At 52.6% G+C, this 25,393-nt stretch overlaps 5 protein-coding genes across 5 annotated transcripts; 3 read left to right on the forward strand and 2 right to left on the reverse strand.

Annotated features, from left to right (window-relative positions):
- The first annotated feature begins 1,410 nt into the window (after window positions 1–1,410).
- Window positions 1,411–7,647, forward strand: BO82DRAFT_135865 (putative AMP binding domain protein). Its single transcript, XM_025630021.1, has 6 exons — window positions 1,411–1,626; window positions 1,721–1,743; window positions 1,890–5,635; window positions 5,693–5,902; window positions 5,953–6,556; window positions 6,615–7,647. The coding sequence occupies exons 1-6, from the start codon at window positions 1,567–1,569 to the stop codon at window positions 7,504–7,506; spliced, it is 5,535 nt and encodes a 1,844-aa protein (XP_025489579.1). The 5' UTR covers window positions 1,411–1,566; the 3' UTR covers window positions 7,507–7,647.
- An 835-nt stretch (window positions 7,648–8,482) lies between these two features.
- BO82DRAFT_385245 (2-isopropylmalate synthase) lies at window positions 8,483–14,449 on the reverse strand. The gene is made up of 5 exons (XM_025638163.1): window positions 12,465–14,449; window positions 11,770–12,407; window positions 10,570–10,714; window positions 8,892–10,469; window positions 8,483–8,794 (listed from the first exon to the last, which is right to left on the reverse strand). The coding sequence occupies exons 1-5, from the start codon at window positions 14,223–14,225 to the stop codon at window positions 8,639–8,641; spliced, it is 4,278 nt and encodes a 1,425-aa protein (XP_025489580.1). The 5' UTR covers window positions 14,226–14,449; the 3' UTR covers window positions 8,483–8,638.
- Window positions 14,450–14,996: 547 nt separating this feature from the next.
- BO82DRAFT_289072 (GNAT family N-acetyltransferase) lies at window positions 14,997–16,603 on the reverse strand (the record flags this gene model as incomplete). Its single annotated transcript, XM_025631634.1, has 2 exons — window positions 14,997–15,033; window positions 15,096–16,603. The coding sequence occupies 2 exons, from the start codon at window positions 16,601–16,603 to the stop codon at window positions 14,997–14,999; spliced, it is 1,545 nt and encodes a 514-aa protein (XP_025489581.1).
- A 1,649-nt stretch (window positions 16,604–18,252) lies between these two features.
- Window positions 18,253–19,541, forward strand: BO82DRAFT_356562 (ADP-ribosylation factor-like protein 2). The gene is made up of 6 exons (XM_025635762.1): window positions 18,253–18,542; window positions 18,613–18,723; window positions 18,802–18,818; window positions 18,881–19,026; window positions 19,112–19,192; window positions 19,282–19,541. The coding sequence occupies exons 1-6, from the start codon at window positions 18,484–18,486 to the stop codon at window positions 19,411–19,413; spliced, it is 546 nt and encodes a 181-aa protein (XP_025489582.1). The 5' UTR covers window positions 18,253–18,483; the 3' UTR covers window positions 19,414–19,541.
- Window positions 19,542–21,342: 1,801 nt separating this feature from the next.
- BO82DRAFT_366934 (uncharacterized protein) lies at window positions 21,343–25,043 on the forward strand (the record flags this gene model as incomplete). The annotated part of the gene is made up of 2 exons (XM_025637062.1): window positions 21,343–21,505; window positions 21,619–25,043. Coding segments are annotated over 2 exons (3,588 nt in total), but the record flags the coding sequence as incomplete, so codon positions are not given.
- Window positions 25,044–25,393: the final 350 nt, after the last annotated feature.

Consider the following 25,393-nt stretch of genomic DNA (forward strand, 5'->3'; position numbering starts at 1 on the left):
AGGTTCCCTGATGGTTGGTCCACCAAATTCGAACAGGCGGATCTCGACTTCATTATTCTAGGACACTGAGCATATTGAGGACAGACGCATCATCATGCCCTAATGAGCGGTCTCTTAATGTACCTCATTTACACTTTGGTTAACGCGAAGCGAGATCATAAACAGGCGATCTCTGACTCGAAGCCACCGAAGTGTTAATGTTAGGCGGCCAATAGTTCTACGGAGTCTGAACACTGCTTGGAGGGCTTCGGTCATCAAGGCGCTTATCCATCCGAGAGTCACTGTTATACTAAACACCCTGACTCACTTGCTCAGACCAGACCGGACTGGACTTCAATAATAGCATTGTGCAAGAAGGTGATGAAGACGATCCCGAAGCGCGTCATCGAAATCGAGTACCTCCTAACCAGCGGATAACCAGCCCTGGATTCCGAGAACAGTTCGTAGCAAATCGATTCAAGGCATGAGTTTGTGTTCTGAACAGCTTCCAATCTTAGGCTGGTTGGTTTAGGGTAGAGATTGAGCAGGGTTCAGTGGTCTTCCCGCAACCTCCTAGAGGGAAGTCTTGTGACAGGTTGACACAGCACAATACTGATCTTACCAGTCGATTGTTCTCCCCAGATAGATCTTGGCGCCAAGGGGCATGCATTTGACTCCACCGGAGCTAGAAAGATGTTCAAAGATAGAAGGAGTATAGATTCAAGGGAACCTCGAAAGAGAGTACAACATAACAGGTTGCGATGAAATGCCACCCCAATTCATCAGAGTAAACCTATTGTTAGTACAAGGTCGACCCTCCAGCAAGGAGAGGCCAACTCCCCGATAGACAATGTGAATAAGTCAGAAAGGGGGCATCCCGCATCGGGTCACGGGTAGCGGAAAAGCCGGTAAGAGTCAAATCATGCAGAAAACCCTGCCACACTACCGAGGGACGGGACATGAGGATTGGTTGTTTCCAGAACGTGTACCTGTCACCAGAAACACAAGACAATTTGTTCTTTCAGGGGTCATCTATGGTCGTCGTGGTGGTAGTCACTGAAGATGAGCGTTGAGCACATTTACTACCACTATCATGACTATCATGGGATGAGCAGTTAGTCACTTACATACTAGGTAGTACGTACCTTAATTTAACATCATCCCCAGATCCTCATCGTCCATCATCCCGCGGTGTGGCGGTGCCAATTGTGCCCACGGCCAATTGTGCCAATTGTGCGTCTCCGGCCCGCCTCACAGGCCCTACTCCCACCTAATTAAAGCCCCCTCGGCAGGTGACGTTGTGGCTCTTTGTGGCTCTTCGGGCGCGGAGAAAGCGAGAGACGCTCCGAGGAACGTGAGAGAATCCCCCCCTCCTCCTCCACACACCCCCATTCAAACTACTTCTTCTCGGTCGCAAGAGGCCGCGTTTATTGGGGAATTCTTCTTCTCTCCCCATCTGTCCCCAGTGCTTGTTGACTGCCGACTCAAACACCCTGCGATGAGAGTATCTTTCTTCGTTCACGCCCAGTCGTACGCGCCCTCGAATGACAGCCCCTCGATTTGTACCCCTTCAGCGCTTCTGTGATCATGGCGGACGACAACCCTGAGCTGCAGTCCGCTCTGCGCGACCTTGACAAGGAATTGGAGGTACGAGGCGGTCACCATTGCTTTCTGTCCCTCTAGGACCTGGTTATCGTGTTGGAAATTCTTTGACTGACTTGCTCTTGCCCTGTCCTATTAGGAAGGTGATATCACCGAGAAAGGGTAAGCATCCTGTTGGTGCCGAATGTCGGGCAGTGTACGCGGATAATGCCTCCCTCAGGACAAGCATCGCTAGCATTTATTTAGAATCTCAAGACACATGTTTCTTGGCAGACCATCAACTTGATTATGAACTAATTTTGTCGCAGATATCAGAAACGGCGCACATTACTCCTCTCGCAGTTTTTCGGCCCTAATATGGCACTGGACCTTAATACACCTACATCCGGCAATGCTCCCTCCTCAATCACCAGTTCAACCCACCCGCCTCCGGCTATCCTCAACGTCCGACCCCCTACGGCCGATTCCACAAGCCATGGCGGACCGTCGGATTCCTTCTCGAACGGCCGCGATAGTTTCCAGAACGGGGGCTTCGGTTATGATCGGAGGATAAGTGGCGAGACGCAGGGTTCATACGAAAGAGACAGCATGTTGTTACCGGGTGACAGAGCCCCGTCAGCCGCTTCTTATGATTCTCTTTTCCTTCCGAGGCCACAGCCTGCTCCGCCGCTACAAGAGAGTTCGAGGACAGCAACTCTACTAAGTCAGAATTATGCGTTCAATCCGGGTCCTCCTCACGATCACTACGATGAGCCGGCCGGAGCCTACGATATGCCATCTGGCACTGGCACGCGACAGTCGACCATGCTCGACTCCCAGCAGGGGTACTTCTCCGACTTTGCTGGCCAGCAACAGGACGATTATAGAGACAGTTACGGGGGAGGTTTTCATCGCTATTCCCAATCAGATACATTTTCCCCTACGGCAAATATGGCTCCGCCTTTAATTCCTGCCTCTGAACTTCCTCACGGACCGGCACTTGATCACCTCTTACCGTTGGAACCTCGGGACATCCCATTTGCTGTTCATGATCCCCACGACAAGAATACCCCCATGTCTAATTTCGAGAACATCCCCGCGGTTCTCCGGCATCGCGCTCGAGTGCATGCGAAGCAGCCGGCTTATTGGGTCCTAGACCAGAAAGGAAAGGAGATTGCCTCGATCACTTGGGACAAGCTTGCTAGTCGCGCGGAGAAAGTGGCGCAGGTCATTCGGGATAAGAGCAATCTCTATCGCGGTGATCGTGTGGCTTTGATCTACCGCGACTCCGAGATTATCGAGTTTGCTGTCGCCTTGATGGGATGCTTCATCGCCGGAGTTGTCGCTGTCCCGATAAACAGTCTCGAGGACTATCAAAGCCTCAACCTGATCTTGACTTCCACGCAAGCACATCTCGCTTTAACTACGGAGAACAACCTCAAGAGCTTTCAGCGAGACATTACAATCCAAAAGTTGAATTGGCCTAGAGGGGTAGAATGGTGGAAGACGAACGAATTCGGCAGCTACCACCCAAAGAAGAAAGACGATACCCCGCCACTCGTGGTTCCCGATCTGGCTTACATTGAATTTTCAAGGGCCCCTACCGGAGATCTGCGCGGTGTTGTCATGAGCCATCGAACGATTATGCATCAGATGGCTTGCCTCGGTGCAATTGTTTCGACGGTGCCTGCATCTTCAAGCGCAGCGAAGCAACGTGGCGAGACTCTTATCAGCTACTTGGACCCCAGACAAGGCATTGGAATGATTCTAGGCGTCCTCCTTACTGTGTACGGGGGCCACACCACTGTCTGGCTTGAAGACCGGGCCGTAGAGACACCGGGACTTTATGCTCACCTAATCACTAAATACCGGGCAACTCTTATGGCCGCCGACTACCCCGGCTTAAAAATCGCAGCATACAACTACCAGCAAGATCCAATGGCCACGCGACATTACAAGAAGAATTCCGAGCCCAATTTTGGATCGGTGAAGCTCTGTCTGATTGATTCGCTCACGGTGGATCCTGAATTTCATGAAATTCTGGCAGACCGATGGCTTCGGCCCATGCGTAATCCCAGGGCTCGAGAAATTGTCGCTCCCATGCTTTGTCTTCCTGAGCACGGTGGCATGGTCATCAGTGTGCGGGATTGGCTGGGTGGTGAAGAACGCATGGGCTGCCCTCTGACGCATGAGATGGACCACAGCCAGCGCGAGGGCTTCAGGAAGGAAGAGAAGAAATCGGAAAAGACCGAGACTAACAGCGGGTTCGGTAGCAGTCTTTTGGGTGGTGGTTCTTCTGCTCCCGCTCCTGCCCCGCAAGAACAAGGAAAGACTGAAATGCTCGAAGTCCTCTTAGACAAGGAGGCTCTAAAAAGCAATGAGATCGTGGTCCTAGCCATGGGTGAAGAGGCGAAGAAATTTGCGCCCACTATGCCTCACGCTGTACGAGTTGGCTCGTTCGGTTATCCTATCCCCGATGCTACTGTGGCGGTGGTTGATCCCGAGTCCAATTTGCTGTGCACCCCCAACGTGGTTGGCGAGATCTGGGTTGACTCGCCCTCCCTTTCAGGAGGCTTTTGGGCCTTGCCGAAGCATACGGAGGCTATCTTCCATGCACGGCCATACAAGTTTGAGGAAGGTAACCCTACACCTGTTCTGGTTGAGCCGGAGTTCCTCCGAACGGGTCTCCTTGGCTGTATAATTGAGGGCAAGGTTTTCGTCCTTGGCCTTTACGAAGATCGACTTCGACAGAAGGTGGAATGGGTAGAACATGGACAGGAGATCGTTGAGCATCGGTACTTCTTTGTCCAACATCTGATTGTCAGCATTCTGAAGAACATCCCGAAAATCCATGACTGCACAGCTTTCGATGTTTTCGTCAATGAGGAACATCTTCCGATTGTCGTCTTAGAATCATACGCAGCTTCGACAGCCCCAACAACTTCAGGTGGTCCTCCACGGCAGCTGGATTCAGTTCTATTGGAGTCTCTGGCTGAGAGATGTATGGAAATCCTCTACCAGGAGCACCACCTGCGCGTCTACTGTGTTCTATTGACAGCCCCTAATACTCTCCCTCGTGTGACCAAGAATGGAAGACGCGAAATTGGAAACATGCTCTGCCGCAAAGAATTCGACAATGGATCGTTACCTTGTGTTCATGTCAAGTTTGGCGTTGAGCGGTCAGTCCTGAATCTGCCGATCGGAGTCGATCCCGTCGGCGGTATTTGGTCTCCACTTGCACTCATGTCTAGGCAAGAGATGCTTGCAATGCAGGAAAAGCAATACTCCGGAGTTGATTATCGTGACGTCGTCATGGATGATCGTACGTCTACACCACTGAACAACTTTTCTAGCATTGTGGATCTTCTTCAATGGCGTGTTTCTCGTCAAGCTGAGGAACTCGCTTATTGTTCCATTGATGGTCGTGGAAAGGAAGGTAAAGGCATCACCTGGAAGAAATTCGATCTAAAGGTTGCTGCTGTAGCCATGTACTTGAAGAACAAGGTCAAGGTTCGACCTGGCGACCATCTGATCTTGATGTACACCCATTCGGAAGAATATGTCTATGCAGTCCATGCCTGTCTATGCTTGGGCGCGGTGGCCGTTCCTCTTGCTCCCATTGATCAGAATCGTCTTTCTGAAGATGCTCCTGCATTCCTCCATGTTATCAATGACTTCCGAGTCAAGGCGATCATTGTCAACAGTGACGTTGACCATGTGCTGAGGCAGAAGCTTGTTTCTCAGCATATCAAGCAATCTGCGCAAGTCCTACGAATTGGGGTCCCGGCCATCTACAACACCACGAAGCCTCCTAAACAGTCTCATGGCTGTAGAGATCTTGGCTTTACCGCGAAAGAGACCTGGAAACAAAGTAGTCAGGCAGCAATGGTCTGGACTTATTGGACTCCTGACCAAAGGAGAATTTCGGTTCAGATCGGCCATGACACTATTATGGGCATGTGTAAAGTCCAGAAGGAGACATGCCAAATGACTAGCATGAGGCCGGTCTTGGGAAGCGTACGAAGCACTCTAGGACTCGGATTTCTTCATACCTGTCTTATGGGTATCTATGTCGGTAAGTCAAGCTTATAAATCCTGACGGGCAATTACGTGTGTTGATCAGCCTCTGCAGGTGCGCCTACATATCTAGTTTCGCCAGTCGATTTCGCCCAGAACCCCATGACTCTTTTCGTCACCCTCTCCCGGTACAAGATCAAGGACACATACGCCACAGCCCAGATGTTAGATTATGCAATGAGCGCCATGGCCGGTAAGGGTTTCCAGCTGCAAGAGCTGAAAAACCTGATGATATCTGCAGAAGGACGACCGCGAGTCGATATTTGTGCGTCTCTCTGTGCTAATTGTGAAGGCACCTTGCTAATATTACTATAGACCAAAAAGTGCGTCTTCATTTCGCTTCTACCAGTCTCGACCGCACCGCGATCAACATTGTCTACTCCCACGTCTTGAACCCTATGGTAGTTACGAGGTCTTATATGTGCATTGAGCCTGTGGAATTATGGCTTGATCTGCGCTCTCTGCGTAGGGGACTTGTCTATCCAGTCGACCCGGATACTGATCCCAACGCTCTTGTTCTACAAGACTCGGGTATGGTGCCAGTCAATACACAAATAGCAATTGTTAACCCGGAGACATGTACCTTGTCGCATGTGGGAGAGTATGGTGAGATTTGGGTTCAATCCGATGCCTGTGCCAAGGCTTTCTATGGTTCCAGGCAGGACTTTGATATGGAGCGCTTCAACGGACGGGTAGTGGATGGAGACCCCAATGTGGCGTACGTTCGGACGGGAGACCTGGGCTTCCTGCACACAGTTACAAGGCCAATTGGTCCTAATGGCCAACCGGTGGAGATGCAAGTTCTTTTCGTCCTTGGTGGAATCGGCGAGACGTTTGAGGTTAACGGATTGAACCACTTCCCGATGGATATCGAGTCGTCGGTGGAGAGATGCCACCGCAACATTGTGACTGGAGGGTGGTAAGTGATCGACCAAAACTTTCCTGCTGCATGTGCGCCTGCTAATAAACACCATCAGTGCCGTTTTCCAAGCGGGTGGTCTCATTGTGGTTGTAGTCGAGGTCACAAGAAAGGCTTATTTGGCATCACTTGTTCCTGTTATTGTTGATGCCATTCTCAACGAGCACCAAGTCGTTGCAGATATTGTTGCCTTCGTTTCCCACGGAGACTTCCCTAGATCTCGTCTTGGAGAGAAGCAGCGCGGCAAGGTGCTGGCTTCGTGGGTTACCCGGAAACTGCGAACGATCGCCCAATTCAGCATTCGTGACATGGAAGGCTCTGAGAACCCTTTCGCGGCACCCCAGCACCGGATGAGTCGAAGCTCGAAACCTGGCAGCACCATGGGCAACAGCACTCGCAGATCTACCGTTGTACCGGATACCGAGCCCTTACTCCGGTCGCCCGCTCCGGTTCTTGTCGAGCATTCCGAAGCATCCATACACTCGTATTCTGGCATGCAGGAGCCTGGCATTGGCAGCCCTACCGGCACTGCGTCTGAAGGTATAGCCTCTGTTCCGCAAATTTCTGAACCCTCGCGGCCGACAACCGCTTCAACGAATGATGTTACTGCCGTAACAGGAACCGAGCTTCCCTCAGCCATTGGTCATCCCGACTTCGGCTTCGAATTCGGCGATTTCACCCACACGACAGGTGCCGGCTCGTCTAGCCAGGCGGGACCGGGAGCTCCTATGATGGCCGAGACTCTTCCCTATCGGGATGGCCCAGGACCACAGCCGCAGCAAGCAAGTGGGGACTTCCCTGCGCGGTCCGACTCATACAACCGAAAGCCCGTTTCCGACACATTAGATCGCAGCTCCGGGGACTGGCCACAGGAAGCATTAATTTATCAATCCACCCTGGGATACGATGACGCCCCGAGTCACGAAGGGACACCCTATCAGCAACGTTAGTTAAGTGCGAATTGGCAGTTACTGTACTGTACATAATAGTCTGTTTGGACGAGGCCGCGAGGCCCATTTTGCCGAGCCGGCTCTGTATGTGTCTTGTTGACCGACTTGCAGCACCTTCCATGGCACCTCCTCACGCTTTCCCATTTCCCATTTTGCATAGCCTGCCCATCATCATGACGACTTATCCCTCTCTTTCTATCTCTTCTTCTTCCCACTCTGATTGGCTTTGTCCTTTGATCATAAACCTCTATATTGCTTTATTGCTTCCAGTTTGACAAGTATATGTGTTCGAACCCTTGCTTGCCCCTCAGCCCCTGCCCCATGATGAACGACATGCATTGTTCTGTACATAGCATACCCCTCTTCTTCTTTTCTTGTTTGGCCGCGCCCCGGCCTATTCTATCTACCTGGTATAGACAGACGTGCTCGGATGTTATAGCATTGATAGGCAGCCACCACACCCTTCTATATTAGCTTTAAAAGAACCATTTATCATCCTGTTAATCATGAGTATCTTACCTCCCATTGCTGAGCGGAGCCTTGACTGTAAACCATAGAAGATCGGAGATCAGTGGACATTCACACCACCCAGGCCTCTCTAGTTCGATTTGCTCTTCGTGTCACCAAACCTTGGGCAGTTTTTAATTGAATTAATTGGTTTTTCACAGGTCGCACGTAACCAGTAGATCTTCCAACGAAGTTCTAAGCCGCCAGTTGCTCAACAGACAGCGTGTGTAAGTGCTTACACTTGAGATGTTTGCATCGTACTACAGAAGGGTCCCAAACGTATATTGCAAGATAGTATTCGAATCTGCTTTACACTACTCGCCCCGAAATTACCCACCCAGCGCTTTGAGCAAACCACACGCATATGCGCTCTCTCCGTCTCTTTTTTCCCCTCTGTTTCTCGGCTCCTCACGGACAACGTCACAGAACTTTTCGAGACATTTCATTCACATTCGTGTAATATAGAAGGCAAAAAAAAAAGGATATCTTTCTCTCAGGACCCGCCCCTAGACATTATAAAACAAGAAACAAATGCTCCCGAAACAACAAAGAAAGAAAGAAGTTTTGGTATGGTTGAAGGTGAACAAAGGCTTATTTTTGGTTTGGATTGATAGGAGACAGCCAATCACTGGCTCTCGGCTTGCTTGGTCAGGTTGGCCAGATCGACTTTGGGCTTGGAGCTGCCGGCGAGGGTTTCGAGGGCTTCGAGGTCCTCGTCTGTGAGAGTGTTGGAACGGATGGGGCGGAATGGGGCAGGAGAGCCGGCGCGGCTGGTGAGGAACTGTTTTTTCGCGGGTCATGATTAGTAACGTGGATTTTCGGTTGAGAGGGGAGGCAGGGGAGGGGCAGGGGAGACGAGACGGAAGGGGAGGACTTACAGAGCTGGCGGCGCTGAGGAGAGCAATCAAACTGGCTTGGACAACATCCTGGTGGATACCAACGCCCCAGACGGTTTCCTTGCTACCGGCGGCAGTACACTGGATGTAGGTGGCAGCCTTGACGTCGCGACCCAGACCAATGGCGTGTTCCTTGTAGTCAACGACATCGAGGTCGATGCCCAAGGTGGCCAGGGCGTTGGCCAGCGAGGAGATGGCACCGGGGCCCACGCCGGTGATGCCGTGCTGGACGTTGTCGATCTCGATGATACCGGTGAAGCGACGCTTGAGGTTCTTGGTGTTGAGAGCCTTGCCGGGCTCGGGGGGCGCGGGGGAGGTCGACCGGTCCGTCGTGATGTTGTAGTCGATCAGCGTGAAGCGCGGGTTGGACTTGAGGTGGTAGGCCTCCTCGAACAGGCCCACCAATTCGCTGGGCAGCAGCTCGCGGCTGACCTCCTCGGTCTTGCGCTGCACGATCTTGCTGAACTCCACCTGCAGAGCGCGCGGGAGATCCAGCTCCAGGCTGCGCAGGATGACCCAGGCGGCACCACCCTTGCCGCTCTGCGAGTTGACCCGGATGACGGCCTCGTAGGTCCGGCCGATGTCCTGCGGGTCCAAGGGCAAGTAGGGGATCTCCCATTTCGTGTCGTCGCTGGCGCCCGCCTCCTCGCGAAGCTTGAATCCCTTCTTGATCGCGTCCTGGTGACTGCCGCTGAAGGCGCACACCACCAGCTGCCCGCCATAGGGCCATCTCTCGTTCACGGGGATCTTGTTGCTCTCCTCGACGACCTTGATGACTGCATTGATATCGGAGAAGTCGACCTTCGGCGAGACACCTTGCGTGTACAGGTTGAGGGCCAGAGTGACCAGGTCCACGTTTCCAGTACGCTCACCGTTACCGAACAGGGTACCTTCGACACGCTGTGCGCCGGCCATCTGGGCCAATTCCGCGGCGGCAACGGCGCAACCGCGGTCGTTGTGGGGGTGCACGGAGACAACGTACTTCTCGCGCTCAGAGACGTTGCGGCAGAAGAACTCGACCTGGTCGGCGAAGACATTGGGGGTCGACATCTCCACGGTGGCGGGCAGGTTGAAAATGATGGGGTCCTTCGCCGTGGGCTCCCAGGCGGCCTTGACGGCCTCACAGACCTGTGCGGCGAACTCGGGTTCGGTATCCGAGAACGTCTCCGGCGAGAACTCGAAGTGCCATTCTGTACCGGCCATCTCGGGGTCGTCCTTGGTGATCGACCGCGCATACTTGGTGCAGCGGACGGCCATCTCCAAGCTCTTCTCCTTGTCCATATTGAAGACGATGCGCCGGAAACACGGACTCGTAGCCAGGTAGATGTGCAGGATCGCCTTCTTGGCTCCCTTGAGGGAGTCTACCGTGCGCCGGATCAGGTCCTCGCGACACGGGGACAGGACTTGCAGCCATACATCGTCGGGAACCAAGCCAGGGGTTTCGACCAGGCGACGGGTAAAGTCGAAGTCAGTTTGAGAGGCAGAGGGGAAGGAGACTTCGATTTCCTTGTAACCGATGTCGCGGAGCATCTTGAAGAAGCGGAGTTTTTGTTCCCCGTCCTGTCACGGAGGACACATGTTAGTCTGCTCGGGTGGCAATCAATTGTATCCCAGAGAGGAGCCAGTCTACGAATGACGGAAAAGGAGGAGCAAGTCATACCATGGGGTCGGGCAAGCTCTGGTTACCATCTCTCAAATCCGTGGCCAGCCAGCGGGGAGGGGTATCGATGACCTTGTTGGGCCATTGGCGGTCAGGAAGGTGGAGCGGCTGAAACCGCTTGTATTTCTTCGAGGGATCTTTGAGCCTGTGACGAAAATTGATCAGTTACAGGCTCCGACAGCAATAGTCGTTTGTCTGCGCGTGACAGAGCACCGAATATTGGGGAGAAGCGGCAATGGGAGCTCACATGGGCATGGTGGGCGAGAGAGCGGATGGGGGGAGGAGGGGAGGGGGGATCCGCAGCGGGGAAGAGGGAGGAAAGACGGTGGGTGGGGGAAATTATGGATAAGACAAAGCCGGGGTTGGAGAAGAGGATTTGGGACTGAGGAATGGGCCTCGTGAAGAGGAAGTAAACAGAGCGGGTGGTGGCTTGAAAGTAAGAAGAAAGAAATCGGAAAGGCGAGCGGAGGAGGAAAGAATAGCAGGATTACTAGTTATAAGAGAGCGGCGAGGGAGTGAGTCAAGTTGGGATTTCGTTGGATGACGCTCCATCATCGATTTTTTTTACTGTACGGCGCCGACAGCGGATGGCGGGGCGAGGTCTGATAGGATGACCGCCATCTCCCTCGACATCATCCAACATCCAGAGCAAGTTACCGAGTCTGCAGTAATTCAATCGAATTGCTCAAGCGTCTCAATTGGTCAACTTGGGCATTGATCATTGATGCCATTGTGCCTACAGTCTTCCTCGTGCACTGTACCCCAGACCGTCACCGTCACCGTCACCCCTTCGTCAATCACGGTGCAGTGATTAGCAACCCGACCGGGGAGTGGAAGCAAAGCTGAGTCTCCCGCTCCGGCAAGTCTGGGGCACGCCGATGACCGGAGGCGGTCAACCAGATTCCACCCCCGCGAATAGCCGACAATACCCGTTCAGCTATGCTCGAGTACACTATCAGTCAGGAGGTATGGTCCAAGGAAGAATGACAGTAGCCAGAAATCTTTGTCACACATTAACCTGGCAGTGGAGAGAAGAAGAGAAAAAGAAAAAAAATCATTGTGGAAAAAGGTAAAAGGTAGTAGGTATATACAGTGAGTACACTCAACAGGCTCAAATCATGATCACCACCATCTATCTACACTCATTTTTTCCCCTTCTTGCCCTTCTTCTCAGTCGGAACTCTCCCATTCTTTTGCGACTCTCGCGTGTTCTTGCCCTTCTTCCAGCCGGCATTGCCCTCCAAACGCTGTCGGGAGTCATCCAATTTCTTCTTGTCCTTGTTGCTCAGCTTCACCTTCTCCTTCTTCGACTGACCGGGTCCGTTCAAGGCCTCCGCGCCCAGCTTGCGAGCGGCACGCTTGTCTTTCTCGGTCTCAAACCACGTCCGCTTGGGCCGGGACTTGATCTCGCTCTCGTGCTTGATCAGATTCTCTCCCTTGGTCACCTGCATCTCCGCTTGTGCCAGCTGCTTCTCCACCTTCTCCTCTTCCAGAACTTCCTCGATTTCATCGGCCAAGTCTTCGGCCTTAGCCGCCCACGAGTCCGCAACCGCAGGGTCGATCACTCGACTGGCGATCTTGGCACCTTGAGTCTTGCCGGCCTTGACGGCGGCCTTCACCACCTTGCGGTCGGGCTCGGCCGCAATCGTGCAGGCCCGACCCGACCGACCGGCACGCGCGGTACGACCGACACGGTGCAGATAGATCTCGTGGCTCTGCGGAGCTTCGTAGTTGATGACCGTCTCCACGCCCTTGATATCCAGACCACGAGACGCCAAGTCGGTGGCCAGGAGGAAGGCAGCCTTGCCGTCACGGAAGCTTTCCACGCTTTTGATACGCTACAGAACGGCGGTTAGCTTGTGCTCGTAAGTCGTAGAAGATAGATTCGGACATACCTGTTCTTGGCTCATGCTACCGTGAAGCTCGGCAGCTTTCAACCCGAGCAGACTGAAAACAATGCGGACGCGGTGGGCCTCTTTCTTTTGGCGGAAGAATACAATCACTCGTCCAGTGTAGATTTCCTTGCACAGATACAGCAGGTAACCCAGACGCTTGTCCTCCCGGCCAGGGCGGAGACGCACGAATTCCTGGGTCAGCGTCAAGGCCGTGTTCTTCTTCGAATCGACCATCAGGCGCACGGGACGGTTCAGACCGACGCGGATAAGCTTATCGACGGTGTCGGTCATCGTAGCGGAGAAGAGCATGGTTTGGCGGGACTTGGGGATCGTGGTCAAGATCTCGTTCAGTTCGTCGGCGAAACCGTCCTCGAGCATGCGGTCGGCTTCATCGAGCACCAGAATCTCGAGCGTATCAACCGTGAAACTAGGCGAGTTCCGCATATGATCGATGAAACGACCCGGGGTGGCAATAATCACGTCGGGCCGCTTCTTGAGAATGTTCTCCTGCTCCCGCAGGCTGAAACCACCAACCAACTGACAGAAGGTGACATCGGTGTAGGTGGCCAGCTTGGTGGCCACATTGTAACACTGGACTGCCAACTCACGAGTGGGCATCAGAATCGCGACACGGCTGGTAGGGACCTTGCGCGGACGGAAGAGCAAACGTTCGAGAATGGGAACGACGAAGGCAGCCGTCTTACCGGAACCAGTAACGGCACTACCAACGATATCCTTGCCGAGAAGCGCAACGGGGATGGCCTTCTGCTGGATGGGGGTCGGGTTGGAGAAGTTGACCGCAGCCAGACCACGAAGAATAGGTCGCGACAGGTTGAAGTCCTGGAAGGAGCGTTTCGCGTTGACAGCGGAGGTCTCAGTCTTCTCCTCGGGGGCGAAGAATGCCTTGCGTTTGGCTGCTTCTTCGGCGTCGACTTCGCTCTCCGCATCAGATTCCTCGTCGGCGCCCACATCGTCAGGGTGCGCGACAGGAGTAGCGACGGAGTCGTCGTCGGAAGCGGCATCCTCATCTTCGTCCTCATCCTCATCATCCTCGTCATCCTCATCGACCTCCTCTTCCGACTCCTCGTCCACATTTTCATTTCCGCTCTCATCCTCACCATCAGCGCCCATGCCGAAGCCATCCTCCGCCAGCAGCTCGTCATCGCCGAAATCGACGGACATACCCCCATCCGACTCATCTCCGCTATCCTCCTCCTCAGCCATCTGCTGCTGCTGCTGCTGCTTCTTCTGCTTTTTCTTCGCCGCAGCCTCTTTCTTCGCCTGCCGCCTCTCGATAATCTCATCAATGTCCACCGCCTTCTTGTCGCCGTTTCTGCGCGCCTCCTCGTCAGGCACATTCTGCGCCCACCCATCGAACTCAGTCACCTCATTCGCAACCCCTCCCACATCGAATTCGAAGTCCGGGTTCAGGGCCCCATCATCCTCGGCGGCATCGGCATCCTCATCTTCGCTGTCATCTTCCGCGTCCTCCTCTTCTTCCGACTCCGGTTGCGCAGCCTGCTTCGCGCCCTTCTTCGACGACTTGTTGGCCTGCTTCTTCTTGTTGTCCTGCTGCTTCACCTTCTTGTTCTTGGTATCGGCCGGCTCCTCCCTCTTGCGCTTTTTCGTCGCCGCGGCGGTCGTCTTCTTCGAGGCGAGTTCGTCGTCGTCACCTTCCTCGTCAAGCGGATTGAGCGTGTCGTTCTCGTCGTCGGACAACGTCATGACGAAGTCGTCATCCACCTTCCGTTTGGGAGCCATCTTTTTTTTTCTCTTCGGGCCAACACGAAGGGGAAACTTTTGGCGCAAAAATCAATTCGTGGCGACTGAGATAAGCGTGAAACAATTCCTGGTGGTTCCGGATTCTTCAATTCCAGATTTATCGGTAGATTTAGTGAATCAATCCAATAGAATAGAAAAAGATTGAAATTCTCAAGCCCCCCAACTATTTTGGTTTCTCGCCAGTCAAATCGGCCAGCAACCAGTGGATTGCGGGAATGGGAAAAAAAGTTGAAACTTCCGAGGCGGTGGGTTGCAATACCGGCAGAATGTGTTTCCGCTTTCTTGGGGTCGTTAGTGATTGGCTCTATTTGCTTGGCTGCTTCCTATACACTTCCCGAGTTCTGGGTTACAGAGGCTGGTGGGCATATACACCTGATCTAAGCTTGTTTACGGAACTTAGGAGCCTAAGGTGATAATGGTGGGCTCTGGATAGCAAAAGTTTTAATTTCGCACATACTCATAGCATCTACTCTATGTTTTCGTTTGAGATCCTTGCTTTTGACCGCGTACTGTGGCAACAACAAATCAATCCAGCCTACTACTAGTCCAGGAAAGAGCTGATGATATCATCAAAGGAGAAGAGGAGCATCGGCTTGGAGGGCAACTCATAAGGCAAGTGATAATAATCATGGGTCTGTGAATTAAAGATGAAAAAACAAAAGAGATTGACACCTCACAAGCGGAGTAAGTCCACGAGGAAGGTTTATTGGTCGGCGAGACATGGCGGCTTGCAATTCGACAATGATCGATTCAGCCCAAATTGCGAACTAAATAGATCACATCAAGACTGGTTTGTGCCCCTTTGATCAGTAACACTATCATATCGGATTGACGCTGGATGGGACTCACTGGCTATCAAACTTCAAGCGTGTCCCACGCAGGTGGCCTTGCTCGGTGAAATCCCACCTCCGCTGAAGCCAGGTGCGGATGTACTGGTAACGATCACGCTCCGACCAGGGGAAACTGCATGTCACGATGACTCGAGCCATGTCACGCAGACCGCCCGGACGGTAGGCGTTGTCGTCCTCCCCCGAGCAGCGGAAATGGTATCCACGTTTGGGTACGTACCTGTCGTCCAATACCGAGAGCATCTTGTCCATCAGGCAGGTTCCGACCCCATGCTGCTGCTCCCTTGGCATCAGATAGAACTCGAGCTTGACCGCGAACTGGCCTGTGGTCCACGGTCCGTCATGGTCGCTGGCGAGCGCAAATCCCAGGATCTTGCTGGGAGTATCTGCATCCTCGCCGGGCGTAGGACGTTCCACGGCCACGATGAACGGCAGTCGGTATTTCTTGACATCTGCGATGCGGTTCCGGACGATTTCCTCGTTTATGACCCCGATGTCCAAGCTCATTGGGGAATTTTCGGAAAACCAGTTGAAGATGCGCGCGAGCTGCTCAACATCGCTGTCTTCGACTGGACGCAGGTACAAATCTTGTCTCGTCTCTCCGGGCTTCGGGTAACGCCTGTAGAACTCGACGTCGGCTAGCCAGCGCTCATGAGCTAGACGTGCTTCCACCTCCCTATCTTCTTTGATGCGGGCCAGCCTATTGTCGACATATCCCTGGCTAGTCTCATGTAGATGCAGACGCCCGTCTTCGTCGGTGGGATCAGGCCAAGTCCAATCATACGACCAATTCGGCTTGTACATCTCGTGTGTACCGTCTGGCAAAGCCTGCCCGGTGAAAAATGCCACGCGGTTGACATCTACCACGCGAGATGAGTCAAGCGCTCTCTGTAGCCAGGACTCAAAGGAGCGCCGCCACTGTGGCTGGTCGGCGTCTACTCGAGGGGCATAATCCCAGCGCGCAAGCAATAACTCGGAGTCTTCAAAAGACACCGGGACTACCTTGTCGCGCTTGGAGTTCTTCTCCCTCAATGCTTTCTGTTCCTCGCTCGGCTCTGATGTCAAAACAATCTTGCCTTCAACCAGTCTAGGGTATGTCGACTCGGACTCTCTGTATGGAGGGAACTGCGCCTCAAACTGAGCTTTGAAAACCGGATCGTCCCTGGTGATGCCGGAGCGCCAAGCCTTCTCTCCTGTCTCTTCTTCTTCTTCTTCCACGAGTGAAGCGGGATCAACTGGGGGTGGCGCTGGAGGTCTGAGATCCGCCTCGATTTGACCAGCACCGCGGCGTTGCATGAGAAACTTGTACCGAGCGGATTCAGGGTCAGTTCCCGGTCCATGCCTCCACTCGGCAAGCAACTCGGGGCTAGCTACCTGCTCGTGGTCGTCAATGCGATCTAGGTTTAGGTGTGCCTTTAGGACAATTTCGTCTTGCAGGCGTTTGAGCTCGGCTCTCACATCGGATGGTGCGCGTGGAGGCGCTTCATATTCGGAAGTCTCGGGTGTCATCTTACCAAGCTCACTCTGCTTTCGATCGCCATCCCACCAGGAGCTGGCTTGTGGTGCATCGGGTGGGGTTCTGATTGCACGTTTGCCTTTGGTCATAGATGGAGGTGTGGTTCGACGGCCCCTCGCGGGCTTTTTTCCCTTATTCTTCGGACTGGCCATTCTGCTTTGAGATGACTTCGTTTCTTAGTCTCTGTGGGAAGGGTGCAATGTTAGCCTGCTACATGAATCATAAGTTAGAGGGACTCGGGGTTGGACACTTACCTAGGTGTGCGAAAGCCTCCAATGTCCTAGACAATGAGTCACTGTGAACGGCTATGAGAGATAATGGCTCTTCTATTCGAGGTCATGAGAGGTGAGTGACACGACTTATAAAGGCGAGAGACTTACTCTCAAAAGCCAAGGGTCTGTGGTTTCTGTGATCACTGTTGAGAATAGCTTTTTTTTCGTTCCCATCTTAACTCAAGTCGATATAAAAAGGAGATACAAAGATGAAGACAGGTGCTTATCCTGAAAAGGCGAATCCTTGTTTCAGAAGACAGGTTGAGCGTTATTGCAGGATAAGACCATAAACAAGGAAAGACTTTGTGTGAATGAAGGGGTGTATCACTCTGTCTCCTGGGGATTGATGGATATATCCAAAGATAATGGGTATCACTCTTCAGGTATAGAAAAGGAAGGATAGATGGTGAAGGTCTCTTGCAAGTTTCAGCTGAAATAAAAGAAGAGAACCGGTGGAAGAGTTGATGGTTGATCTGTCAGTCTATGTAGTTTGCAAGCTCACATGATAAGATAGTCCTGTTGCAGAGACTCCCTCCCTTTCTTCTCTCTCTGATCATAACATGCAAGATACGTTGTTCTAAAGTTATCTCATGTTCGTCTCAGTGTGGGCTAGGTGTCACTGGTGAATTTCTAGCTGGGAATCACGTGTTACAACGCTCTTCTCACTCATTGGGAAAACTCAGTTCATATTATCAAAAGCGGCGACTATTTCAAGGTGCAAGAAAGAGAAATATGAGGTGTTTGTCTTGATCTGGTTTGAATTTTGCCCAGAAATTGAACTCACTGCCCCGGGGGAAGTGTGAATCTTCAGCTTCATCTCCGGCTCGGCTAAACATATTCGAATCGGATGAAAATGTAAGCTGCGCCTTACTAGGCTGCATTATCTTCACCTTGCTTTTATGTCGCAGGCCCTTGCAATAAATGATTATGATGTTGGGCTGTCTCAGTTCCCTGAGTACAGACCTCCATCGCATACTGATGACTGAACATGAGATCTTTGGTGCCATAGCTATGAGCACTAGCAGCTCAAATACTTAGGTATTTGAAGCGCTTAGTCAAGTACTCTGTCAGTGCAACTGTGAACTCCTACACAGCGTATCTCGGAGTCTAGGATCCTGGGATGCGAGGCTCGGCACAAAAGAACAGCCATGAAATGATAGGTCCATCCCTGGATGAGAATAAAATATGGCAGTTATCTTATTTGAAGGTATGCGAGGGCCATTGCTTTTGTAGGAGGTCATGCATTGAGAATCTTTTTTATTTACTCTAGAAACGTGACGACATAGATCGCTGGTCACGTGCAGCTTGATATTGGTTAGAGCGATAGTTAAGTATTGATCTGACAATATAGCAACACCTGGAACTTATTACTGGTTGTTATCGAGTTGCCAAGGTTGATCAAAGGAAACCATATCATCAATTTGGATGGTCCAGGTGTGCTGCCGACTTTGCATTATTAGGTACCAAGTATAGCAGAGTCGTGTGCTCGCCTGCTATCTTATACAACAACTTGGTCCAACCCGCGCATGCAACCTCCCAACACCCCGCAAAATCCGTAGGAAGATACGCCCAATCACCGATCAAGCAGACAACCCGCCAAGATGTTGTCTATTCTGCGCAAAGCCCGGTTGAAGGACAAGGAGATGCGAATTCTCATGCTGTAGGCCGTCGATGACCCTTGTTACGATAAAATCTATGCGATGCTAACGCGCAAAAAACGACGACCCCAGCGGTCTCGACAACGCCGGCAAGACGACCATCGTCAAACAAGTCATGAAAGAGGATGTCACCACCGTCAGTCCCACGTTGGGCTTCATCATTAAGACCATCGAATTCCAAGGGTAACTCTCATTCATTGTACACCGGCAAAGAAAAAAAAAAAAACCTGACAGCTGACGCCCCCGAGTGGGGGAGAATAGATACCGTCTCAACATCTGTAAGGCTTCTGCCGCTCCGTCCGACCTTTTTCTTTCCCGACTAACCTACCTGGTACTCCAGGGGACGTCGGAGGCCAGAAAACGCTTCGTTCTTACTGGAAGAATTATTTCGAGAAGACTGATACCCTGGTCTGGGTGGTTGATGCGACCGACCGCCTACGCGTGGACGACTGTCGAACCGAACTGGCGGGTTTGCTTTTGGAAGAGGTAACCGTTTCCTCGTTTTTCGTTCTGGGTTTCCCCGCGGGCCCTCCTTCTGAGGCGGCGTAGGCTGACTGAATGTCGCGTACAGCGCTTGATGGGGGCGAGTCTGTTGATTTTTCTCAATAAAACTGATGTTGATGGGTGTATGACTGAGGAAGAGGTTCGCGAGGTGAGCTTTTTCTCTCCTCCCCTACTTAATTACCCTTCCCGACCGATTTACGTTCGGCGTTCCTGTTTCTGACTGAGAACTCAATACAGCGATTGAGCTTGGACTCTATCAAAACACACAAATGGACGATATTGCCCTGCAGTGCAATGACAGGCAGAAATTTGCATGAGGGGTTGGATTGGGTGGTGCAAGATGCCAAGGATCGACTCTTTTTATACTAGGTTAGCTAGCTAGATTGCCCAATTTGCGCTTCGCCGATGATCACGATGGGGAAAAGAAAAATACCCTCGATCTTTGATTTCAGATAATACCATGAGTACTAAGTTAGGACTTCAATTGGTCTACCGAGATTGCATCAAGACATGGTGTTTTCTCATTTACGCGCTAACTCAATCCAAAAAGGCACGAGATGAGGCTCACCAGCCGTAATCTCCGGCCGGCAGCCTGATATATTTTTTCTGACCCTCCCACGCGGCAGCGATGCCCGACCACAGTTGGGCTTATTGGTTGACTGTGAAAGCCCCTCTGGCTCTGGTCATCACTGACCCTGCAGAGGAAAAAGGATTTTGAATCTGAGATGACATGCAGCCCTAGCCTCCATGTACAACGGGATGGAGCATTAGCGAGGACATCCTAGACAGGGTTTTGACTTTTGACTGCGCGTATATTGCGGCTCCCTTGCTCGGGGCCGATTTAGTGTGGCCTTGTCGGGAGTTTCGGATGGACGATCAAACACTCGTCGGCTCTGTCAGGGTCCACGGTCTTGGATCGGTTACGAGGCAGGTTTTGCTGGAAATAGCAGAGCGGGAACCAGTGGTGGTTGACCTTGTGTAAGGTAGTACTAACTTAGTGTATCTTACGTCAATGGATGATGGGGTAGTAGCGGCTTGGTTTGGTTTGCCCGGCAGACTTTCGCTTGGAGAGAGCCGCCGCTGCAGCTGCAGCCTTGGAATGCCGGCCGCGTCAGTGTCAGAAAATCCTTGAACCATCGTAGATTTATCCATGGATCTGGATTTCGGGGATCCGGAGAAGCAAGATCGGAATCGAGATTCGGGAATCATGGCTGCCCCGAGGTGTACTGTACCTTTTCTCTCGTCGCGACTATGAGCACTTCATTAGCAAGTACGTACTGTACTGTACGTATATCCTCCGTACATTAACCGGATTGCAGACTTCTTGAGTGAACGGAGTGGTGCGCTCTGAGAGTGGGTGTGCTCCACCGCAAGACCCGAAATCGGGAACAAGTAAACAATCTTCCGTGTCGAGGAAGATCAAAACACCAAACGTGTTGATTTCGGTAGAAAGGGGATGTAAAGCTTGAGAAAGTTCCCTGGATGACAAAGTATCATTAGCATAATGGTTTTTCCCCTGGGGATAGGATTACCGTGATTATAATAAGTATTGATGTGCATCCTGTCTCTCATGCGCCTCACCAGCTAAAACAGTTGTGGGGCAGCAGCAGCTGATGGGCGTCGGGCTTCCTTCTCTGACAATAATGATGATGATGTTTTGTTGCTCATGGAACGCGCTTCCCAGCTGTTGTTGGGTCCACCAAGTCCAGTGATGAGGCAGGCGTCTGACGGACAAATCCCACTAGTACTCATTTCCAGGTGAGGAATTAGTAGTAGTGGAGAGATTTAACTGGGCAGATGAATGAGGAGCGAGTGAACTTCGTAGTAGTAAGTAGTCTGTACAGTACAGTACTAGGTAAGGTACTCCCCGTAGTTCATTCCTCGTCGGATGCGAATCGATTCTCGCCTCAGGGCGGCGAGCCGCGAGCCACGGGGGTTTCTTTTCCCTTGAATCCCTCCTCCCTCATCCACCACCTCTTTCTTCCCTTCTCTGCGACCCTCATAGACTCACGAGTCACGACCACAATTGACTGCCCAATTAGTATTTCCTCCCCCCTCCTCTCCCGCCCCTTTCTTCTTCTTCTTCTTTTTTTTTTTTTACCGCACGATCTTTCCCCTCCTGGTCGCCTCGCACGAAAACCCCCACCGTCCCTAGCTCGTTGCCCGGTGTTTGTTCGGTTTGGCAAGAACCTCTCTTTCTAGCGGACAAATTGGCAAATTGGCCCTTTTCCCTCAGTCTCTTCTCTCAGGCCACCTGTCTTCTTATCTTGGCTGGGCAGATTCGGCATTTAGCGAGCCATGGCTCCTACGACAGATATCGACAGCTCGGAAGATGTCAATGACTTTCTTCTGCGCATTCGGGAACTAGGAGAGAAGCGCGATAAGGAGGATGAGGAACGCACGAAAAAGTTGGAGGAGGAAATTCTGCAGGGGCGCAAAGAGAGACAGGCCCGAAGAGCCGGTAAATAATCTCTCTCCTTGATATTTATGCTTGTTCCCCCTCTTCATTGTTCTCCATTCGCCGCCGTCGAGATTCGTGAATCTAAACACTGACTGTGCATGGCCCTCACACAGAGCGGGCGCGATCGATTTCTCCCACAAAAGATTCCCCCATTCTTGATGCAGCACGGTTGAGCATATCCTCGACTCTCAGCCACCGTGCAATTGAACCTCCCGAACAATTTGGACCATCCCTCCATACCCTGAGCCGGGACTCGGACAGCAGACCCGAATCCATTGGGGATGACACATCAACAACCACGGACGGCGGCCGGAGAGGATCCACACTGACCGGAGTCGATGGCGAGTTACCATCTAAACCCTTCTCACCTTTGCGGAGTAGAACGGGGACTCTGTCCTGGCAGCAAAGGCCAACATCTCGTGATAGCAACAGACAATTTTTTTCATCATCTCCTTCCAGATGGCGAGCCATGTCCACAGCTTCGACGGATGAGCAGAATGTGAATCGGAACTCATTCGCAGCCTCACCCACATTCAAGGATATTTCGTGGGCGCGCCAGACAGAAGGAAGCGTTTCCCCAACCCGCAGCAAACATATGGAGGACGAGAGGCCAAGAACACCGGTTTCCGAAGCCAGTTTCCAGCACCAAGAAGCCGAAAAGGAATCCACTCCAGAACCTAGAAAGGAGATCGATCACCTAGAGAGCGTTGAGGGACGATCTCGATCGCCATCTAGAGCCAGTTCGACCTTTGCAGAGAGTAGCTTGGGCCACCGATACTCAAGCGTCTCTTCTGTCTCTACCGCGACAGGACTCGGCTCTCCGCTGCCTCTGACAAGCGCTCAGAAGCTGGAGCCCCGTAAGCCCGAAGAGGTACTAGAGGATCAGATGTCTTTCCCTCCTTCTCCGAGGCGACTTTCTCCGGAACGGTCGACGTCACCAACAAAGGGTCTCGGCGGATTTGTGCAGAGCGCCATGATGAAGCGATCCGATAGTGTGTCGAAGAGATGGAGCGCCCAGCTTCCATCGGGTCTTAGCCGGCCAAGTTCGGTTGCTAGCAGCCGTAACAGCTTCGTCGGGAATGAGACCTTCCCAAACTCGCCCTCATATAGATTGAGCCGCGAAGTTCCAAGCCTCTCACCTCAGCGGCCGACCTCCAGCCATCGGCCTACATCGAGTCACCGGCCTGGTTCGAGCCATAGCGAGGCAACTGTCATCGACCCTGCCAGAGACAGTGGACGACCGGCAACCCCGCCAGTTCCCATTCCCGAAAAACAAGAGAGCAATGCACTGGCTGACGAGGGGACCGCCAGGCCCCCTCTCAGCCTCCAAACGCGGTCAGCTAGCTCTGTTGAAAAGGGCCCAGACTCAAGTTCTTTGCCTTCTTCAAGTCCAGTAGTTTCCAGGACCATGGATCCTAGGAGATGGAGTCCTACCAAAGCCAGCTGGTTGGAAAGTGCCTTGAATCGTCCTCCTGACTCACCGAAGCACAAGAGGCAGCAGTCCTTTCAACAACCGTCATGGGTTAGGGAGAGGCAATTGCGGAGCAGTGTTGATCTGGGACGGACTTCTAGCTTCAAAGAAGTCACGCCCGTGGGGCTCATGCGAACGGCTGCTCCGGGCACTCACTCCAAATCATCCAGTGTGTCCGGGATTCCAAATCTCTTCTCTGGAGCCGACACGGGCAAGGCCAAACCAGATGATTTCGCCACCATTCTGTCCCCTACTTTGAAGGAGCCCGGCCTTGATCTCGTTCCTAATGAGGACTTTCCAGAGGCGGAGCCGAAAGACAGCGAGCCGGCTGAACCCAAAGATGATCATGCGACATTCGAACCACCAGATGATGTCCCCGCTAATGATGTCCCCACCCCTGCTCCTGAGCTGAAGGACAGCATAGTCGAAAATCTACCCAAGGACGGACCGGAATTTTTGCCCAATGACAGCCAGCCGGCTCACAGTTCCAAAGACAATGAACAAGCAGCACCTTTGGAGGAGAGTGTGGAAATCCCGCCCCTCTCCACAGCAGATACAGAAACAGAAGTCGCAGAAGACAACACCATGAAGCCTGCATTGAAATTGTCAAATCGAAGCCCGATTGCCAAGACCGTACTTGACATGCCTCTTCCATCTCCAACTCGCGACCCGCTCTTAAACAGGCCCAAGCCACAACCAGCTGTGATCGATTTCCGAGCCAACCTTCGACGCCGCGAAATTGTCAAAGATGAAGCGCCTAAAGAGGAGCCAGAATTTAAAAACGTTTTTGGAAAGCTGAAGAGGGCCGGGGCATCGACCTATGTACCCCCCGATGACTTAAAAGAAAATATCTTAAAAGGCAAAGCGGCGCTCAGTACGACGAACGGTCCTCAGAAATCGCCAAAGACTGATGACCTAAAAGAAAGCATACTCAAACAAAAGGAAGCAATCAAAACTAATGGGGGCTCAACTAGGCGAAACACTGCCGGAGAAACGGACGCTCCCATGAAATTCGTCCCAGAAGCGATTGCAAAGAGGAACAACTTGACCAAGTCTATCAGTTCTAGAAGCAACCTATCCACTACTGACGCACCGTCTCCCCGCTCACCACTTTCGCCGCTATCACCTTTTGAGCCGCCGATGTCTCTAGAACCACAGGCTCTAAACCTTTCTCCTACTCGGCCGGATACCAACGCCACCAACGAAATGGCTCACGATTTTGAAGAAACCGTCGAACTATCTGAAACCCCCATGGGTAGCTTTGACGGACATCAACTTGGGACAGAGAGTGAAGCATTCGAAAAAAGGGCCAGTTACAACAAGGTGGAATCTTCCCAGCACGTCGAAGCGGATTTGCCGACTACAGAAGGTCAAGAGGAGGCTCAGGGTCATAGAGACGTCTCCCCGGCTCGTTCATCAGTTCATTCATCGGTGCGTTCCTCGGTGCATTCCGTGCAATCCTCAGTACGGTCGTCGGTGCGTTCTCTGTCTCCGGTGGAACTGGACCAGACTCCACATGCGCCTGCTGCGGCTGAAAGTACCGCTGCTAAAAGTAAACTTGCAGGCCGAATCAATCCTGCCTTAGCAGGACTTCTGTCTCGCGGGCTGCCAACCACTGGCAACGGCTCTGCCACGGGCCTTTCCATCACCGGCAGCCTCTCAACGGGAAGCTCAGAACAGCAGGAGCCACAACCCCCGGCCCCCCTCACGCACATGACGAAAAGCCGGGCAAGAGGTCCAAAAAGGCGTTTGCCCATAGGGTCGGCATTTGAATTTAAAGAGTTGGCCGCAGCGACAGAGGTCGCTGTGGAACACCCTAAAGATGGGGTTGCCAATGAACACGATATCAAAGAGAGACTCGCAGACGAGAGAATGAGTGAGGAGAAAAGACTTGAAGCAGAGAAGCTCGCAGCGGAGAAACTTTCTGAAGACAAGCTTGCAGAGGAGCAGAGACTCGCGGAAGAGCAGGCAAAACTCGCCGAGGAGCAAGCGAGGCTTGCTGAGGGGAAGCTCGCCGAGGAGCAAAGACTTGCAGAGGAGCAGAGACTCGCAGAAGAGCAGAGACTCGTGGAGGAGCAGAGACTCGCAGAAGAGCAGAGACTCGCAGAAGAGCAGAGACTCGCAGAAGAGCAGAGACTCGCGGAGGAGCAGGCAAAACTCGCGGAGGAGCAAAGACTTGCGGAGGAGCAAAGACTTGCGGAGGAGCAAAGACTTGCGGAGGAGCAAAGACTTGCGGAGGAGCAAAGACTTGCGGAGGAGCAGAGACTCGCAGAAGAGCAAGCGAGGCTTGCTGAGGAGAAGCTCGCCGAGGAGCAGAGACTCGCGGAGGAGCAGAGACTTGCGGAGGAGCAGAGACTCGCAGAGGAGCAAGCGAGGCTTGCTGGAGAGAAGCTCGCGGAGGAGCAGAGACTCGCAGA

The sequence above is a fragment of the Aspergillus uvarum genome, assembly GCF_003184745.1.
Source record: "Aspergillus uvarum CBS 121591 unplaced genomic scaffold BO82scaffold_47, whole genome shotgun sequence".
Classification (NCBI taxonomy): domain Eukaryota; kingdom Fungi; phylum Ascomycota; class Eurotiomycetes; order Eurotiales; family Aspergillaceae; genus Aspergillus; species Aspergillus uvarum.

Coding starts and splice junctions, on each gene's coding strand:
- BO82DRAFT_385245 (XM_025638163.1), bottom strand. CDS start 14,225: ATGGCTCCCAAACGGAAGGTGGATGACGACTTCGTCATGACGTTGTCC. Junction 12,408..12,464: donor GTAGCATGAGCCAAGAACAG/GTATGTCCGAAT, acceptor GCCGTTCTGTAG/CGTATCAAAAGCGTGGAAAG. Junction 10,715..11,769: donor AAGGGCAAGAACACGCGAGA/GTCGCAAAAGAA, acceptor TTTTCGTCACAG/GCTCAAAGATCCCTCGAAGA.
- BO82DRAFT_356562 (XM_025635762.1), top strand. CDS start 18,484: ATGTTGTCTATTCTGCGCAAAGCCCGGTTGAAGGACAAGGAGATGCGA. Junction 18,543..18,612: donor GAGATGCGAATTCTCATGCT/GTAGGCCGTCGA, acceptor CGACGACCCCAG/CGGTCTCGACAACGCCGGCA. Junction 19,027..19,111: donor CGGGTTTGCTTTTGGAAGAG/GTAACCGTTTCC, acceptor TGTCGCGTACAG/CGCTTGATGGGGGCGAGTCT.
- BO82DRAFT_135865 (XM_025630021.1), top strand. CDS start 1,567: ATGGCGGACGACAACCCTGAGCTGCAGTCCGCTCTGCGCGACCTTGAC. Junction 5,636..5,692: donor TCTTATGGGTATCTATGTCG/GTAAGTCAAGCT, acceptor CAGCCTCTGCAG/GTGCGCCTACATATCTAGTT. Junction 5,903..5,952: donor ACGACCGCGAGTCGATATTT/GTGCGTCTCTCT, acceptor ATATTACTATAG/ACCAAAAAGTGCGTCTTCAT.